Raw genomic sequence first — 17,724 nt, forward strand, 5'->3', positions numbered from 1 at the left:
AGAAACAGTATGGGGGTCCCTTACACCAACAGCAATACGTTTGCTTAATGCCTCACTGTGACTGTGACAGCCAAGTCAGAACTTTTCTTTCATTTTAAAATTCTTGCTTATATTCATTCTGATGTGTGTTCAAACCAAAGTGTGTGTGTATATGTATTTATTTATTTACTTATTTATCTATGTATTTATGCATTTATTTATTTAAAGAGCTTCTGTAAAAAAGCCAAATTTCCTCCGGGGACAAATAAAGTTCTATCTATCTACGTTAGATCTTCATACAAACAGTGCCTACAGATAAAGGTGATATACTTGAACAAATGACACGTACAATTGACATGGTGTATTCCAGCATTTCTCAGCCTTTAAGTATTTGCGACCCGAGTTTTCATCTTCGCGCCCCCTTTTTTGTTACTTCGCCCCACAGTTTGAGAACCGCTGGTGTATTCATTCTCATAATCTAAATTAATAAAAATGAAGATGTGTGATGTGGAAAAAGTAAGTACACTCCTACATTTATCATATCCATAAAATTAGAATAAAGGGTTCCAGTTTAGGACCAATGATCAGAGAATCTCCTTAGGGAGTGCGTAAGTGGAACCTACCTTAATATAACTGAAGATATCTAGGGTCTGTGTTCTGTTTGTTATTGATGTGTGTGGTGTCAACATGCCAAGATCAAAAGAACTCTGTAAGGCTTCCAGAAATAAGGTAGTGGATGCGTATGAGTCAGGCAAGAGATTTAGAAAGCTTGCCATATTTTTTTTAAATAATCATTTATATAATAGTCATCTATAGTACATAAGGAAAATTATCTACAAGTGTAGAAGATTTCAAATGACTGCTAATTTCCAGGACTGGGCAGCACAGCAAATTCAGCCCAAGAGCTGACCATTTCATATCAAAAGAAGTCTCCAAAAACCCCAAAATTTTATTGCAGGATCTGCAGGTAACTCTTGCAAAAGTTGGTCTCAAAGTGCATCTACAATGAGAATGTGAGTGCACAAATACGAGGTGTGCCAGGAAAAAGCCTTCGCTGCCTAAAACATTTTAGAGCAAAACTACAGTTTACCATAGAACATATTGGCAAAGACGAAGCCTTCTGGGACAATGTGCTCTGAACAGGTGAATCAAAGATAGAGTTCGGCTACAGTAACAGTAGACATGTTTGGCCCAAACGAAACACAGCATTTCAAGAGAAGAACCTTACAGCAACTGTGAAGCATAGTGTAGGAAATGTTATGAGTATGGTTTGGGATTGCTTTGATACCTCAGGGCTTGGACAATTTGTAGTCATCGAGTCAGCTATGAATTCTATATCATATCAAAGTGTGCTTAAGGTGATGGTTGAGGCCACCTTTCCAAAAGTTTTAGTTGAACTTGAAATTTTCAGAACAATAATGGCACAAAGCACACTAGCAAATCCATCAAGGAATGGCTCAAAAAGAACAAATGGAGGGTTCCGGACTGGCCTAATCAAAGCTCTGATTCAACTCCATTGAACTGGTGTGAGGGGAATTTGAAACAGGTAGTGCAGGCAAGAAAGCCCACAAACATGTTGTGACTGAAGAAATTTTGTGTGAAAGAGTGGTCACAAACTACACCAAACCTGTGTCAGAGACTGCTGGGTAGTTATGTAAAACACCTACAAGAAGTCATTCCTACTAAAGGGCACAATACCAGCTTCTAAGGCCAAGGGTGTACTTACTTTTTCCCCAGTAGTCCATTATATCTGTAGACATTTTTGTTGAAAAATTATTGAAAAGATTAATTCTCCATGTCTCTTTATTCAGGTATTTCATCTTTATCTATAGGCACAGTTTGCTACGAGATCTAAAGTTTGCCTGTTCAAATATGTTGAAAAAGTCAGCATGGTATGAACTTGCTTTTTCATATGACTGTTTTGTTTCAGATTTACCTAGAGCAGGGGTTCTTAACTAGGGGTATCCATACCCCTTGGGGGTATGGGAACCAAATGCTGGGGATATGGGACTCGATCTCTTGGTACTGGTATTTATTTTATTTAATGTATTAATTTATACTTGGGTAGTACGTGAATGGAACGTGATAGAATCTTCGAGAACATTCAACATTTCCTGCAAATCATTGTATTTAATTTTACACGTGTGTATTTACTACAATTTTAATTTTAAATTTAAATTTAATACGTTTTAATTTTAATATTTAAATTTAATAAATGTGTATTAACTGAAGAAGCGTGTATTTACTCGTTTATTGGCAATGTACATATCTTGAAGATTCTAGAAGCACGTTTTGCATTGTATATAAAGGCGGCGACTGAGCGCCACCATTCATTCTAACAACTAATATAAGGAAAGGTGATGATTATTTTGACAGTCAAGTAAAGGGGGTATGGGACCATACTGGACAATCCATTGGGGGTCTGGAGTCATCAAAAGGTTAAGAACCCCTGACTTAGAGGGAGGTGAATTCAGCTTGTACATTTTCCTCTTTAATATGCCTGAGAGCCTGAGAGCAAATCAGGTCCAATATACAAGTGATTTAAATGCCAGCACAGTTGCACACCAAGAACCAGAGGACTTCAACACACATTTATAACTCACCATCAGGTACTTCTTTCAAAAAATTTTATGTTTGAAGAAATATGCACTACAATTATACTCAAATTCTCCACAACCAATAACTAACAACATTATGTCAATCAATGCAATTCTTACATCACCTGAGTTGGAACTGGTGTCTATGAAAGCTGTTTTTCAAGTCTTCAAGCCTGTTTGTGGTAAGTTTGACTTTGTAAAATTCTATTAAAAATACTTTATTAATTATGTGTATGCTACTAATACACTTAATTACATTCTAAGAAGTGTTTTTGGATATGACTGATTGTTAAAAAACATTTAATAACCAAATGTGCGATACCTCTGTCTTTGAAGAAAATAAACACAAAATTAATGAAGCTTCAACTTTCAAAACAGTTAACTAAGTCCCCAGATGCACCTGAATGTTAGACTATGCATCCATTTTCTAAATTGTTTTCTTTTGTAGATGCATATTGTTGATGCAGCTCTTTAAAACTCAATACTTGCTCTATTCTTAGAATGACCATTCAGCACCCATGAGCTAATGTCAGGTAATTAACCTCCACAAATGAAATGAACTTTTCTAAGCTTTAGAGTAGCGTTTTGCTTCTCATAGCAATGCTGTTTATTGTTATATTGAAAGAAATAACTGTCAGTACAGTTTAATACATCACTGCTGCCATACTCACCTTCTGTGCTTCTTTGGCTGCAACAGGAAAAAGAAAACAGATTCTCAAATGAGCTGTTTAACAGTAATGATTACCTTAAATGCAGTAACACCACTCAGAGAAAGCTCAATTTCAAAACTGTATACACATACTGTATATAATCACTTTTTCCACATTTTGTTATGTTACAGCCTTATTCCAAAATGGATTAAATTCATTTTTTTCCTCAGAATTCTACACACAACACCCCATAATGACAACATAAAAAAAGGTTATTTAAGGTTTTTGCAAATTTATTAAAAACAAAAAAACTGAAAAAGCACATATACATAAGTATTCACAGCCTTTGCCATGAAGCTCAATTGAGCTCAGGTGCATCCTGTTTCCCCTGATCATCCTTGAGATGTTTCTGCAGCTTAATTGGAGTCCACCTGTGGTAAATTCAGTTGATTGGACATGATTTGGAAAGGCACACACCTGTCTATATAAGGTCCCACAGTTGACAGTTCATGTCAAAGCACAAACCAGGCATGAAGTCAAAGGAATTGTCTGTAGACCTCTGAGACAGGATTGTCTCGAGGCACAAATCTGGGGAAGGTTACAGAAAAATTTCTGCTGCTTTGAAGGTTCCAATGAGCACAGTGGCCTCCATCATCCGTAAGTGGAAGAAGTTCGAAACCACCAGGACTCTTCCTAGAGCTGGCCGGCCATCTAAACTGAGCAATCAGGGGAGAACAGCCTTAGTCAGGGAGGTGACCAAGAACCCGATGGTCACTATGTCAGAGCTCCAGATGTCCTCTGTGGAGAGAGGAAAACCTTCCAGAAGGACAACCATCTCTGCAGCAATCCACCAATCTGGCCTGTATGGTAGAGTGGCCAGACGGAAGCCACTCCTTAGTAAAAGGCACATGGCAGCCCGCCTGGAGTTTGCCAAAAGGCACCTGAAGGACTCTCAGACCATGAGAAAGAAAATTCTCTGGTCTGATGAGACAAAGATTGAACTCTTTGGTGTGAGTGCCAGGCGTCACGTTTAGAGGAAACCAGGCACCGCTCATCTCCAGGCCAATACCATCCCTACAGTGAAGCATGGTGGTGGCAGCATCATGCTGTGGGGATGTTTTTCAGTGGCAGGGACTGGGAGACTAGTCAGGATAAAGGGAAGGATCACTGCAGCAATGTACAGAGATATCCTGGATGAAAACCTGCTCCAGAGAGCTCTTGACCTCAGACTGGGGAGACGGTTCATCTTTCAGCAGGACAACGACCCTAAGCACACAGCCAAGATATCAAAGGAGTGGCTTCAGGACAACTCTGTGAATGTCCTTGAGTGGCCCAGCCAGAGCCCAGACTTGAATCCGATTCAACATCTCTGGAGAGATCTTAAAATGGCTGTTCACTGACGCTTCCCATCCAACCTGATGGAGCTTGAGAGGTGCTGCAAAGAGGAATGGGCGAAACTGGCCAAGGATAGGTGTGCCATGCTTGTGGCATCATATTCAAAAAGACTTGAGGCTGTAATTGCTGCCAAAGGTGCATCGACAAAGTATTGAGCAAAGGCTGTGAATACTTATGTACATGTGATTTCTCAATTTTTTTATTTTTAATAAATTTGCAAAAACCTCAAGTAAACTTTTTTCACGTCATTATGGGGTGTTGTGTGTAGAATTCTGAGGAAAAAAATGAATTTTATCCATTTTGGAATTAGGCTGTAACATAACAAAATGCGGAAAAAGTGATGCGCTGTGAATACTTTCTGGATGCACTGTATATACATTCACATGTACAGTATTTAAACAATTATGATAAATTCTCATCATGTACGGTAAGTTGTGTTAAATGAAGGTGTTGTGGCAGAGTGGTGGCTCTGAGGCTAGGGATCTGCACTGGCAATCAGAAGGTTGCCGGTTCAAATCCCATAAATGTCAAAAGGGACTCTGCTCTGTTGGGCCCTTGAGCAAGGCCCTTAACCTGCAATTGCTGAGCGCTTTGAGTAGTGAGAAAAGCACTATATAAATGCAAAGAATTATTATTAAATATACAATAATGAACTGAAAAATTTGGTTAAAAAAATTGATAGATGGACATGAGGTCCCAAATACATTCCGACTATTATTTGAATGGCGATACTCTGACATGTTCATTTGGCAGTGCAGTGCATCTTGTGTCATAACAGGTGGTAACATGAAAGCCAAACCCCTCACTCTCCCCTATAACCCTACTGGGGATTTCATTGCCAGAGACACTCTGTAAGCCATCACTTCGCTAGCCACACCATACATTACAGCAAGAATGATCCATTTGTAAATTACCTTTGTTTATGGTTCTTAGTAGATAAATCAGCAGAGACACCAGGATGATTAAAACAATCACCACATAAACCATAAAATAGGAGGGCAAGGCTGCAAAAACAAAGGGTCACAATGAGTGCTTAGACATCTGACTTACGCAATCAAAATGAAATTAAAGTTACAGCCCATCCCTGCTGTTTTTTGTAATTCAGTTTAACCTCTATACAGGCGAATCCAAAAATGTGCAGGAGGTAAGAGAATGGACCTCTCCCCTGTTGGCATTTGCACATCCACAAAAATGTCTAAAATTTCTAATTTGAAATACCTGTGTGCCCAGATAAACAACCACTGCAGTTTGCATTCACCAAAGTCAAGTAAATTAACTTTTGAGTTGCTCAAGATACTAGTCTGATTACAAGGAGGGCTAAAGCTAGAAAACGGTAGTGACCTGCTAAATAATACAGAGAAAACGATCAACAGGATTTGTAATGAAATGTGAAACCTCCCACAGGGGACAAGTAAATGAATCCAGGCTTTTTGACCTCATCTACTGGCATAGAAAAAGTATTTTGTAATTAGTAAGGGCACAAACATGTTTATCTGTCGCAATTCCTCATTACTTTAAGTCACTTTCAACATGACAAAAACAAGAAGCAATAACTCACCTCATTCCTCTAAAACTGTCGCTTACCTTTCACATGTACAGTGATCTTCTTTCGTATGGGGACCCTCAAGGACTTGTGTGACACTCGACAAGTGTACACTACCCCATCATCAATCAGGGAAGCATGCAGCAGAAAGAAGGCTGAGATGCCAAAGGTGCCATTGTTGTAATGGCGATGGCTTGTGAACAGGATATTCTTTACCACAAAAGGAAGCAAGTGCTTGCCAGGGACTTCTCGTAACCATTCCACCTCAACATCTAGAGGATAGTATCCATTGATCTCGCACACTAGCTTCTCTATGTCACCTTCCTGCAAGACAAGCTCTTTGGACGAATGGATGGTTACCATTGGGCTCTCTGTAATCCAAGTGCATGAAAAGGGTAGTTAAGTATTAGGTCTGCACTCTTTCTCAAAGCAAAGCATCCTGGTACTTTAACTAACTGAAATACCTTCAGAGAAGGAAGCAAAGACAGGAATGAACATATTGTACATTACAATCTCATCACATTTCATTTCATTTTGTATGCCACTCAGTCCCCTCTAGCAACATTTTCTATTTGAACATAAGGAAATCCCACATCATCCAAGCCCTGCTGAACGATATTATAGGCCCTTTATATAAAATATAGAAGTGAGGCACTGGCAGGTAAACATACTTCCTGTTAGGCAGCAATGGATCACATTTATTCCACCTCTCTACTTTAAAGTACAAAGACTGATTTTAACAAAGTAAGAAGTCTTGTTGAAATTCACTTATTAAAGCTGCACAAAAGCTGTACATGTATCTTGGTGTAATTCCTTCATAAATATCAAGTCAAGTTTGTTAACTTGCTACTATGCTAACAGTTACACCAAACCAGTTTTGTATATTAAACCTGAGCTTATTTGAGTTTTGACAGAAGTCAGTATCTTGCAATAAGAGATAAACATGATAAAATTTATGCTATTATGGTTAATAAAAGTCAGGCTGTATGTAATTGTAGTCACTATAAAGTACAAAGGAGTTATTAAGTTACTACCACTATTTAGATGTGGATATAAACTTAAATTTCATATTGTTAGTCAGAAAAACATAAATTTACTCACAATGAAGTTATGTAAAATTTGTAAACTAACCAGGAGCGAATGCAGTCACATAGGCATATTACATTGAGAGGGTGTCCAATTTTCCATTAGCGCAGACTCTCTCACATCAGCTCCAAGATAAGCTTTAGCTCTTTCAAAAGCTGATTCCTGTGTCTACAGGACACCAAAGTTATTCCACTTAATAAGGCTAGACATAGCATCAATTGTAAGGCAGCGCATAGACTTAGTGTACTGACTACGAGCATACCTGCTGGCGCCACATATAACCAAATTTGGTCCTATGTCTCTTTTCATAAATTTGGATAAATTTTTTTATCGCAATTGTTACACAGAAGGACTCTATAGAACCTCTGCCCGAACAGTGTTCACCCATCACTGACACCTCCCGGAAGAAAAAAATAGAAAAAAATACACAATTGTGAAAAGGGCCTATCACACCGTTATTTCCTGGGTCTCCCTTCAATGGGCCATATCTTTGAGAGGTGACAACATAGCATCAAGGTGGTCAGGCTGATCAAGACACCTTATCACAAGTGGGGATTTACTTCAAGAACATCTCAGACTGTTCATTTGTACACCCTGTCACTGAAAGTGAGCCCTGCCAGCCTACAAAGGAATCTCAGTAAAATCCAGAGTTGGGAGTAACACATTACTAATACAACAACAACATTTATTTATATAGCACATTTTCATACAAAAAGTAGCTCAAAGTGCTTTACATAACATAATATAGCGTCTTATGTAATAATATTACTTTTTTGTGTCAAGAGCAATATAACATACTCCTTTTGAACAATAAGTAATAAATATTACTCTGTAAACAACTTACTTAAAGTCCACACGTTTTCCGAAGTATTACCAACAGCAGGCTCTACTCTTGTACTGTTCTATTATATGTTATCATTAGTCACAAAACAACAAAATACAGATGCCGCTGTTCAAAGCAAGTCTGCTATTGCATCCTCTCTGCTACACAACCCTTGCTTTGAATATTGCAGTGGATTCGCAGCTCGTATCTATTGTGGAGTCTCAGCTGCATTCAGATTATCTTTATGATGCTAATAATAAAATTGAATGTGAAATAAAACTGACTTTTCTGGTTGTCCAGTTTATATTCAGCACAGCATTTAGACTGCTCACAATAAAAGTTTTTTTGTGAATTACTGTCTATTGTATCGATTCTAAAACACATTGCAAAAAAGCTGCAACTGCTTGCAGGCACATTTGGGGCCACCACGTCTATGGTGTGTTTGTTCCTGAAATTGACAAGGTAGATACTTCATAATCCTGGACTATTTGAAGTCTGCAACAAATGTGGAATGCCTCTATCGAGGCTTCTTATGTTAAAATATATTAGCCTCTTCGAGCATTTCTGTCAAAAGACTGTTCATTTACGGAAGTCTTCCGCTCAGCTCACATCAAAGAGAAATAGCTTTTCAGATATTCATTTTGAAAAACGTCTCCTTATGGTGTATAATAAGGCCTGTTTCAAAGAATAAATATGGACAAATAGGTCCCAGATATTTTGGAAGACTTGAGCATAATATTTTTGCTTCATTTTTACATTTGTTGACTCGGTAAAATTTTATTTGATTGCAAAAAGTAGGAAACTTGTCACATAACTGAAAAGCTCACAATTACATAATAAACAGCTTCAACATTAGCTGCTTTTGATATACAAAAATGAGGACACTTTTGTGTGCCAGTTCAGAAGTGTTCATTTAATTTAAGACCAATAACTAAAATATATGCCTTTTATCTATTTATTGCCTTGTAATTATATTGAAATGTAGATATAACTGCTACTTTGTGCTTGTTCAGTTCCAGATGTACGTACTGTATTATTTTAAAGGATTTGCTTGCTGAATATTTCTTATAGTTTCATACTTTTATATATATATATATATATGCTTAAATATTTTTAATATAACACTTGTTATAACCTTTTTTGAAAGCAACATGTAATATTTAACTATTCAAACTTTCCAAACACTGCCAAAATTGTATTATGCGAGTTTATACCCAAAGTTTCTGACCATACGTTATATTGGGGATCCTGACTAGCCCGTGAATCCTGATGACCGCTAGTTTCTTCCTTGCTGCTATGGCACAGATCCCATTTTTTCCTAGCGTATTTCTAAGTGTAGAATCATAAACACAGACCTTAACCGAAATAACAGACAAAAAACTGTTTTTTCAGGCAAAGTAAAAATCCTGCCCTATGGAGGCTTAAACTCCAGCACCAGGAGAGAGGCTGACAATATCAAAGCTGACAGAAATAAACGCCTCTTTGGATAAATGCCTGCATATGACAGTGATAAAACAACATGGAGAAACATTCTTGACAGCACAGAAACTGCTGCTGAAATTCCACAGAAGTAAAGGGACTACATAGATCTAATGGCAGGGACTCACAGATGACATACACCTGCTGTTCTGTCATGGAGTACATTTTCACTAAACTCAAGGTGCACCACATAAATGCCATTCTTTTCTGGCCGGACTCAGTGCTGTCAGATGTCTCCCCACAGTTCTGTACCTGCACACATACACTCGGAACAGACAGAAAACTCAACAGAGATCATTGGACTGAAGCCCCCTTACAAACAGAAAGCAGGCAGTACAGTACCCTCAACATCACAGAAGGCGAAAAGCTACTGACCCAGTTTCTATGCACCATTCCCTAGTGTACTGCTTGCACAAGATGACAGGAGATTTAAGAAGGAATGGAATCAGAATATAACTTTGTGATATTATTGGCTAACTAAAAAGATTACAATATGCAAGCTTTAGAGGCAGCTCAGGCCCCTTCTTCAGGCAACTCAGGCCTGAGTTGCCTCTAAAGCTTGCATGCTGTAATCTTTTTAGTTAGCCAATAAAAGGTGTCATTTTGCTTGGCTTTTCTCTACATTCATAATGGCTAACACAGTACAACACCCTAGTACTACATGGTGATATTAAAATTTATGCAGGTGTTGTAACTGGGAAGACTATAATTAAAAACCTTGGAAGACCAAGTAAGTGTGTCGCTAGCTTTGAAAACATGTCACTAGAGATGTCATGATGTGCGACCTCCGAGATTGGCAAGTGGGAGTGACGTCCTTGCAACCAGTCTCCAACATGGCAGCGTGCGTAAAGAAAACAAGACAGTGCCTTGGGAGAATATGAATCATATTTAACAATGTTAAACACACAAGAAAACAAAAAATGAATATAACCACTAGATTACTCAGCCATAGGAACCATAAAAAATATTTGTTAGAGGTCAAGGACAGTTTGAAAGAATGTAAATCATACTCCAGACCATGACACCTAGTTATTGGAAAGGAGTCAACCTTGCCCAGAAAGACTTAAACTACATTTCTAAATAACTGGTACAAATGCCGCCATCTTAACAAACCACTCAAAACACTCTAAAGCCATCACAGCACCCGACTGCTGACACATTCACTTCTATAGGGAAAATTAGTCAGATTTGTGTTGGCAGAGGTGATTAAAACACAGCTGAGTTTTTAGCCAAATTCCAAACAAATGACTCTGTTATTTCTTATATATGGGCTATCTCCACTATTTCGTGTTTTTGGCCTTAATGAACACTGGAATTTTATGTGCCTGGTTGCTATGATACTATATGGCTGCTGGTCACGTGACACATGTGACTTAGAGAAAAAACATTAGACTGGAATATTTTTTTATTATTCTGTTTTTGTTATTAACATTTAATTTAGTGATCTACTGACCTATAGTATTTCAGCTTTGCAAACATCTGACATCCTCTCTGTAAAGTCCCTAAAAATCTCTTCAAACTCAATTTAAAAAAATCTTTCTGGACTTTTAAGAAACTTTCCGGTGGTCATAAAAAGATCTGAATGAACTGAATTTATGTTTCTTTACTAAACTGCCAAATCACCTAACTGTCGCTTCTCTCATTTCTTCTAGTGTCCTATTTGCTGTAATACTACACTACTCTGGGAGACATGGTTCGTTTTTAATGTTTAAATACAACTTTGTTTAAAAATGCAAACTGTTGAAGAAATTAATTTATGCCACGATATGATGGTGAAAATAACCTGAGCTTCAAAAATATTAAACTTGTTCGTTAACATACTTCACATTAAAATATTCTAATAATAATATAATAAAAATATTATGAGTAATTCAAAAGTAAAACAATTATGTCTGCAGTTACATTATAAGATGTAGGCGAACATATGCTGCAGTGGCCACTGTAATAATGAGAATGGGTACGGGATGTTAGTAAACATTTTTAGATTTACTGAGCAAACAAGTGTTAATGTTATGTTATTTTATGTCATGTTATGTTTATATAAGTTAAGAGTATGTAGTACACCTTTAAATGCATCAAACTTAGAGATAGGAGTCTTTTTTAACCTTTGTAGCACTTACTTAGTTATAGCTGTAAAATGTTTTCATTACAATATGCTTCTTGAAACACAGCGTGTGCTCATAGTGACTGTAAAGGTTTTATTAAGGTTTACTCAAAATCTCATAAACTTGCAAATTCATCATTTGAGAACTTGCAGTACATCCTAATGGGGTATTGTTCTCTTGCTGTGTGCAATAAATGTGGTGAAATTCAACAACAGATGCAATAGATACTGATCTTCTAATGACATGTCATGGGAATTGCTGCTCAGTACGTACAGTTTGGTTTACTTTTGAGCATTTCCTAAAGTGCATAAAGTGCTCTGACCTGGTCAATGTGAAGACTTCTATACAGACACACATTGAAATTGAAGATAAGTGTTATTTATTCCATCTCTGCACACTACCTTAATCTTACCTATGACTTCCAGCTGAAGGTCATGGCTTCCATACAGGGGTGGTACATACACCGAACAAACGTAGGCGCCCTCATTCCCAATGCTGATGCTTGATAAATGCAGTGAGGCCACACCTTTAGGAATCTTCTTCACAGACACTGAGACACCCTTCGCAAGGGTCTCTGCCATGCCAGTTCTTGTTGAATATGAAAAAAGTTTCTTCCGCTCTCCTTTATGCTGGAAACGCCACTCCACCATCACATCAGCTGGTGAATGATCCACTTCAAACCCACAGTCCAGCGTTGCATCTCTCGTGAGGCTTTGCTGGATTGTAGGAGTGCGGGTGTACACAATAAAAACCGCTAGATGGGTATAAGCAAAGAAGTTCTGTTCAGACTGTCTTATCTGTTATAGTGTCTTACAAACACAGAAAAAGCACATTCTGTGCAGCAAAAAAATATCAATTAATTATTTCAAACATAGTTCTTTCAAAACAGGGTCATAGTTTGGCTGGAACAGCATTAAACGTAAAACAGGATGAGGCCTGAATGAAGCACCAGTCAATCATAATGTGCCCCCACCTCCAATTCCTCCCAAAATAACAGTTAATTTGGAGATGCCAATCATCCTGATTTGCATGTCTCCTTATAGCAGAAGGAAACCAGGGTACCAGGAAAGACTTCAGAGGAAGTACAAACTCTACAAAGACTGTGCCCAGACCAGAAATTGAATTGGACATTCTGGAGCGCTGACTCAATAGCATTGGCCATTGTGCCGCCCATTTAATAAAACAGCAGTGCCAAATTAGTAGCATTCATTTAAAAAAAAGGCTGGTAGATTAAATTAGTCATTAATTAGAATAAATAGTGTGAGGGAAAAATGTAATAACTTTCTATAATAGTACCGGTTTTACTTAATTTGCTTCTAAGTGAAGAATTAGAAAATGGAATTCTTCTTGTAGGCTTTAGTAGCAAACACTTAGAATATCAGACATATGTGCTAATTATGGAATGTAGTCACCTGCCAGGACCAAAGTGTCGTGATCTCTGATAGGCTTCACACTGTTGTAATCCTGGACCTTTGCTGTATCTTCCTCACTCTGGTCCAGTGGGCTTGGCAGCTGTTTCAGGAAGGATGTAACAATGAATTTATCATCTTTGTGCTTGATGGTACAAGAAAACCAGGAGTCCACATTGTCATTTGTGGTGGCTGACCCAGGCCAGTGAACTTGGATTCCTGCAGTGGAGTACCTCTTTATTTCACAGAGAAGGTTGTCGATGTCATCATCAGCATGTTGTGAGATATCCACTGCTGCATCTATAAGAGACAAAGCATAGGAATTAGCAATGCATCCATTTTATGTGCTGACCACCTCCCATTTTACATAACAGAACCACAAAGCTTCTTTCAAAGATCACAACAAACAAGTTTTGAAACATTTACTCAATGGATTGCAAGGTCTGAAATAAACAAAGGAGTGGAGGCAAAGAGACTTAAGAATATTTGAAAAGTCAAAATTGATTTGGAAATCCTCAAAGCTCTATAGGTCAAAGGGGCTAACCTTAAAGATAAAAGCTAACTACGTTACACAGAAAGACTGAATTGCAAAAAACTCTTTTTGATTTGTTTTCCACTAAATATACAGTAAATATAAGGGAGATTTATATTTTGGGTGGCACGGTGGCGCAGTGGGTAGCGCTGCTGCCTCGCAGTTGGGAGATCTGGGGACCTGGGTTCGCTTCCCGGGTCCTCCCTGTGTGGAGTTTGCATGTTCTCTCCATGTCTGCGTGGGTTTTCTCTGGGTGCTCCGGTTTCCTCCCACAGTCCAAAGACTTGCAGGTTAGGTGGATTGGTGATTCTAAATTGGCCCTAGTGTGTGCTTGGTGTGTGGGTGTGTTTGTGCGTGTCCTGCGGTGGGTTGGCACCCTGCCTGGGATTGGTTCCTGCCTTGTGCCCTGTGTTGGCTGGGATTGGCTCCAGCAGACCCCCGTGACCCTGTGTTCGGATTCAGCGGGTTGGAAAATGGATGGATTTATATTTTTGAACAATGTGGTATTCATTTAACAAAAAAAAGAAACTTCAATATAATAATTGCAATGCAGAAAAAAAGAAACCTTAAGAAATGTTATTTTTCACTAAATTCAATGACCTCTAGGAAGCAAGCAGTGTGTAAGCCGTAAACAACAGCAGCTGTCAAAAGTAAGGATTTAGAAAACAATGCTGAATGTACAATACTTAATTCTGTGCTTCTTCAAAACCCTCTGTGGTTGCTCATTAGTTTTGACAGTGGTATCTCGTAGCACAAAATAAAAATACTGAGCTGGCAGGTTAGACTTCAGACAAAAAGACTGCGTTATTGAAAATCTGGCAGGGAACTATGAAAGGTGAATAAGGACGGCTTCTTTGTTTCATAAAAGGGATCAACTGATGAAAAATTAAATATATAAAATACAAATGACTAAAATAAAACAGATCTCTAGAAAAGCTTTTTATTAAAATGGCCTAACCTGTTACACATATATATTCTTAACCAGTCACTTTCTCACCATTTCCTGGTTCCCTTTACTGATCAGCACAGATTGTTCAACAGAGCACAAAGAACAAGGTATCTTGACTCAAAAAATACACAGGTAATTCATGCAGAATCACAAGTAGCTACAGAGTTTTCCTTCATACCAGTCTGTCACTGGGCTAATTCATTCCTAAAATGACAATTTATTGTTCCCAATTAATCTAAAAGCAAGTATTTTGAACTTTGGGGAGATGTCAGAGTTTCAGTCTAAAAGCCCAAAGGAAAATGTGCAAACCCTAGACATCAAAAATGCAGCTAAGAACTAAACAGGGGACCAAACACTGTATGGCAGCACAGGTTATGCCACCACACTTAATTACGGTAATTTTAATTTAATTTTTTAATTTTTCAGTCGTATCTTCTGAAATATTTGAGATGATTAACACATGCTGAAGAATCCTTGCCAGTGATTTTTTTTTAATGGAATGGGGATCAAGCACAACATGACTAATTCATAAATTGTCTGCTCTTATGTCAATCACCTTGGAGTCACTCTGGGCATATTGCTACACTTCTATCTGTATGAAATGTTACATCAGCTAATTCATTGCAAACAGCAGTATTTTGGGGGCATCACCTGCAAAGTATTTGTTATTGTAACTGAAAAACTTGCACGGATTTCTAATTATTACTTACAAGAAGTGCATCACAAAAACTGATGTCGGTTTAAAGTAAAAAACATTAAAAATGTAACCTTTTTTAATGTAAAATTCTAAGGGAAAGGTTTACTTTTATGGACTAATCAATACACAACACATTCCCACTCTCCAGAAACATGGCTAGTAAACAGAACTAACTTACCTTGAAGAAGTCTCTTTTTTAACTTAAACAGATATCTTACCTTCCTTACGAGCAAAACCTTAGAGAGGATGATTATACACATGACAAATTATTCAATAATACCAATACACAGGTAAGTCTCTTTTAATTTAGTACAGTTTGTCCACTTTTTTCATGCTGTCATTCTGAACAAGGGCAAACTAATCAGCAAGAGTGAGACTTGAAGTTGGGCGGCCCTCACAGGAGTTACAGCTTTCTTTTGGCTATCACCAGGACAGCATAGGACCACGGATAGTTTCAAAAATAGTTCCAAGAATTAAGAGTTTCATACTGGCATTGCATGCATCCTCTGTGTGCTGCATTGGACAGACAGGACCAGCTAGATTGGTGGCTGACTTATTTCATGAGGAATGATGCCCAAGATGCAAAACCTCACAGGCTGTCAGGCCAAGACAAAAAAAGAGAAAGAGAAATACAGAGAGAAAGAATGGGTCTGAAAGTGTCCTAGGTGGAAGTCTGCAATAATTCTCCAGTATGAAACAAGGCTACAAAATCCAGCTAATGTGACTAATCCCCCCAAGATAAAGATTATGGCAAGACTGTCTGCAATGAGCTAGCACAAACAAATAAAGTAGTACTGCTGCTCCGTATTAGTTTGTAATTACAGGGACATCCTAACAAGTTCTGACTCTAAGCCTCCAGGGAAAAGCTAATGGCTGCATTATAAAGTTATCTTCAAGTGACGTCTTCACCCTCCAGCCCTACAAACCTAGTGCTGCCCCCACACTAACTTGCTCCAATTACATGACAAACAGCACTTAAATACATTTATACCAAAACAGAAAAAAATAACATCATGAAAGTTAAGTATAAGATAACCAGAAGGAACCAACAAAAGCATAACCACAAGGAATGTCATGAAACCAGCTTTCGGTGGTTTCAAGAAGGATTAGGAAAAAGCTCACAAGTTCCATGGTGTAGATCTGCATCCCCCAAAAACCTTGATTACTGTAACGTCACATACTGGCACACGCAGGCCTCACAGCAAAAATGATTTCAGATATCTTTGCAGTAACACCTTACCCAACATGAAAGGAAATAAGCAAGTGTCAACAGCATACCACGAGTAACCAAATAAAACTAATACATACAGCACCTTGTGACGATACAAGCTATGAAATGTCACAGCTGACAGGAGACCAGAGCAAGTCCCTCACATATCAAAAAAGCAGTAGATGACCCTAAAAATCACAATTAAAAGACCAGGTAAGCTAGAAGCTGACATGGAGACACAGCTCTTTCAAGGCTGCGCAAACAACAGGGCCCACTACAGATGGGACTAACCTACTGTCCTTGGCACTGTGAAAGAAAGCTCCTGACAGCAGTATTAATTACTGATTTGGCCCAGAAGCGTGCCCAGGATGGTACATGAACAACACCCCTGGTCATGAGTTTACAGTGTCTAAAGCTGGGAAGTGAGTTAGGTGAATGCTCACTGGCACCAAGGAACAGACAATTCAGTAGACACAGAGAGAGCGGCATAAGTATTGAAAAGTGAGAAAATGGGTGCTTGTGTGATAAGCAGATGATAGAAAAGTCGGCGATCTATCCCAACAAGCAGATGGGAGAAAATAAGCCTGCTTATGTAAAGCCCAGCAAAACAGTTAAACACTTTTTTCATTTTGTATTGCTTTACTTTAAATATTTATTTGGACTTCTTCTTCTTCTTTTGGCTGCTCCCATTATGGGTTGCCACAGTGGATCATCTTTTTCCATATCTTCCTGTCCTTTGCATCTTGCTCTGTTACACACATCACTTGCATGTCCTCTCTTACCACATCCATAAACCTTCTCTTAGGTCTTCTTCTTTTCCTCTTGCCTGGCAGCTCTATCCTTAGCATCCTCCTCTTAATAAATCCAGCATATCTCCTCTGCACATGTCCAAACCAATGCAATCTCGCTTCTCTGACTTTGTCTCCCAACCGTCCAACCTGAGCCAACCCTCTCATGTACTAATTTCTAATCCTATCCATCATTGTTACACCCAATGCAAATCTTAGCATTTTTTAACTCTGCCACCTCCAGCTCTGTATCCTATTTTTTTGGTCAGTGCCACTGTCTCCAGCCCATATAACATAGCTGGTCTCACTACTATCCTGTAAACTTTCCCTTTCACACTTGATACCTGTCTGTCACAAATCACTCCTGACACTCTCCTCCACCAGTTCCACCCTGCCTGCACTCTCTTCTTCACCTCTCTTCAACAATCCCCATTACTCTGTATTGTTGATCCCAAGTATTTAAACTCATCCACCTTCACCAA

The 17,724-nt window shown here is 38.4% G+C and overlaps 1 protein-coding gene across 3 annotated transcripts in view; it reads right to left on the reverse strand.

The window, feature by feature from the left end:
- The window catches only part of LOC114655592 (tapasin-related protein-like), a 58,455-nt gene that overhangs the window by 27,231 nt on the left and 13,500 nt on the right, over positions 1-17,724 (reverse strand). For all 3 annotated transcript variants that reach the window (XM_051930967.1, XM_028806699.2, XM_028806698.2), the window contains exons 3-7: positions 13,070-13,366; positions 12,070-12,411; positions 6,206-6,535; positions 5,536-5,625; positions 3,248-3,264 (exon numbers count right to left, since the gene is read on the reverse strand). In XM_051930967.1, the coding sequence (XP_051786927.1) occupies positions 3,248-3,264; positions 5,536-5,625; positions 6,206-6,535; positions 12,070-12,411; positions 13,070-13,366 (1,076 nt within the window). The remainder of the gene's footprint in view (positions 1-3,247; positions 3,265-5,535; positions 5,626-6,205; positions 6,536-12,069; positions 12,412-13,069; positions 13,367-17,724) is intronic.

The sequence above is a fragment of the Erpetoichthys calabaricus genome, chromosome 8 (assembly GCF_900747795.2).
Source record: "Erpetoichthys calabaricus chromosome 8, fErpCal1.3, whole genome shotgun sequence".
Classification (NCBI taxonomy): Eukaryota; Metazoa; Chordata; class Cladistia; order Polypteriformes; family Polypteridae; genus Erpetoichthys; species Erpetoichthys calabaricus.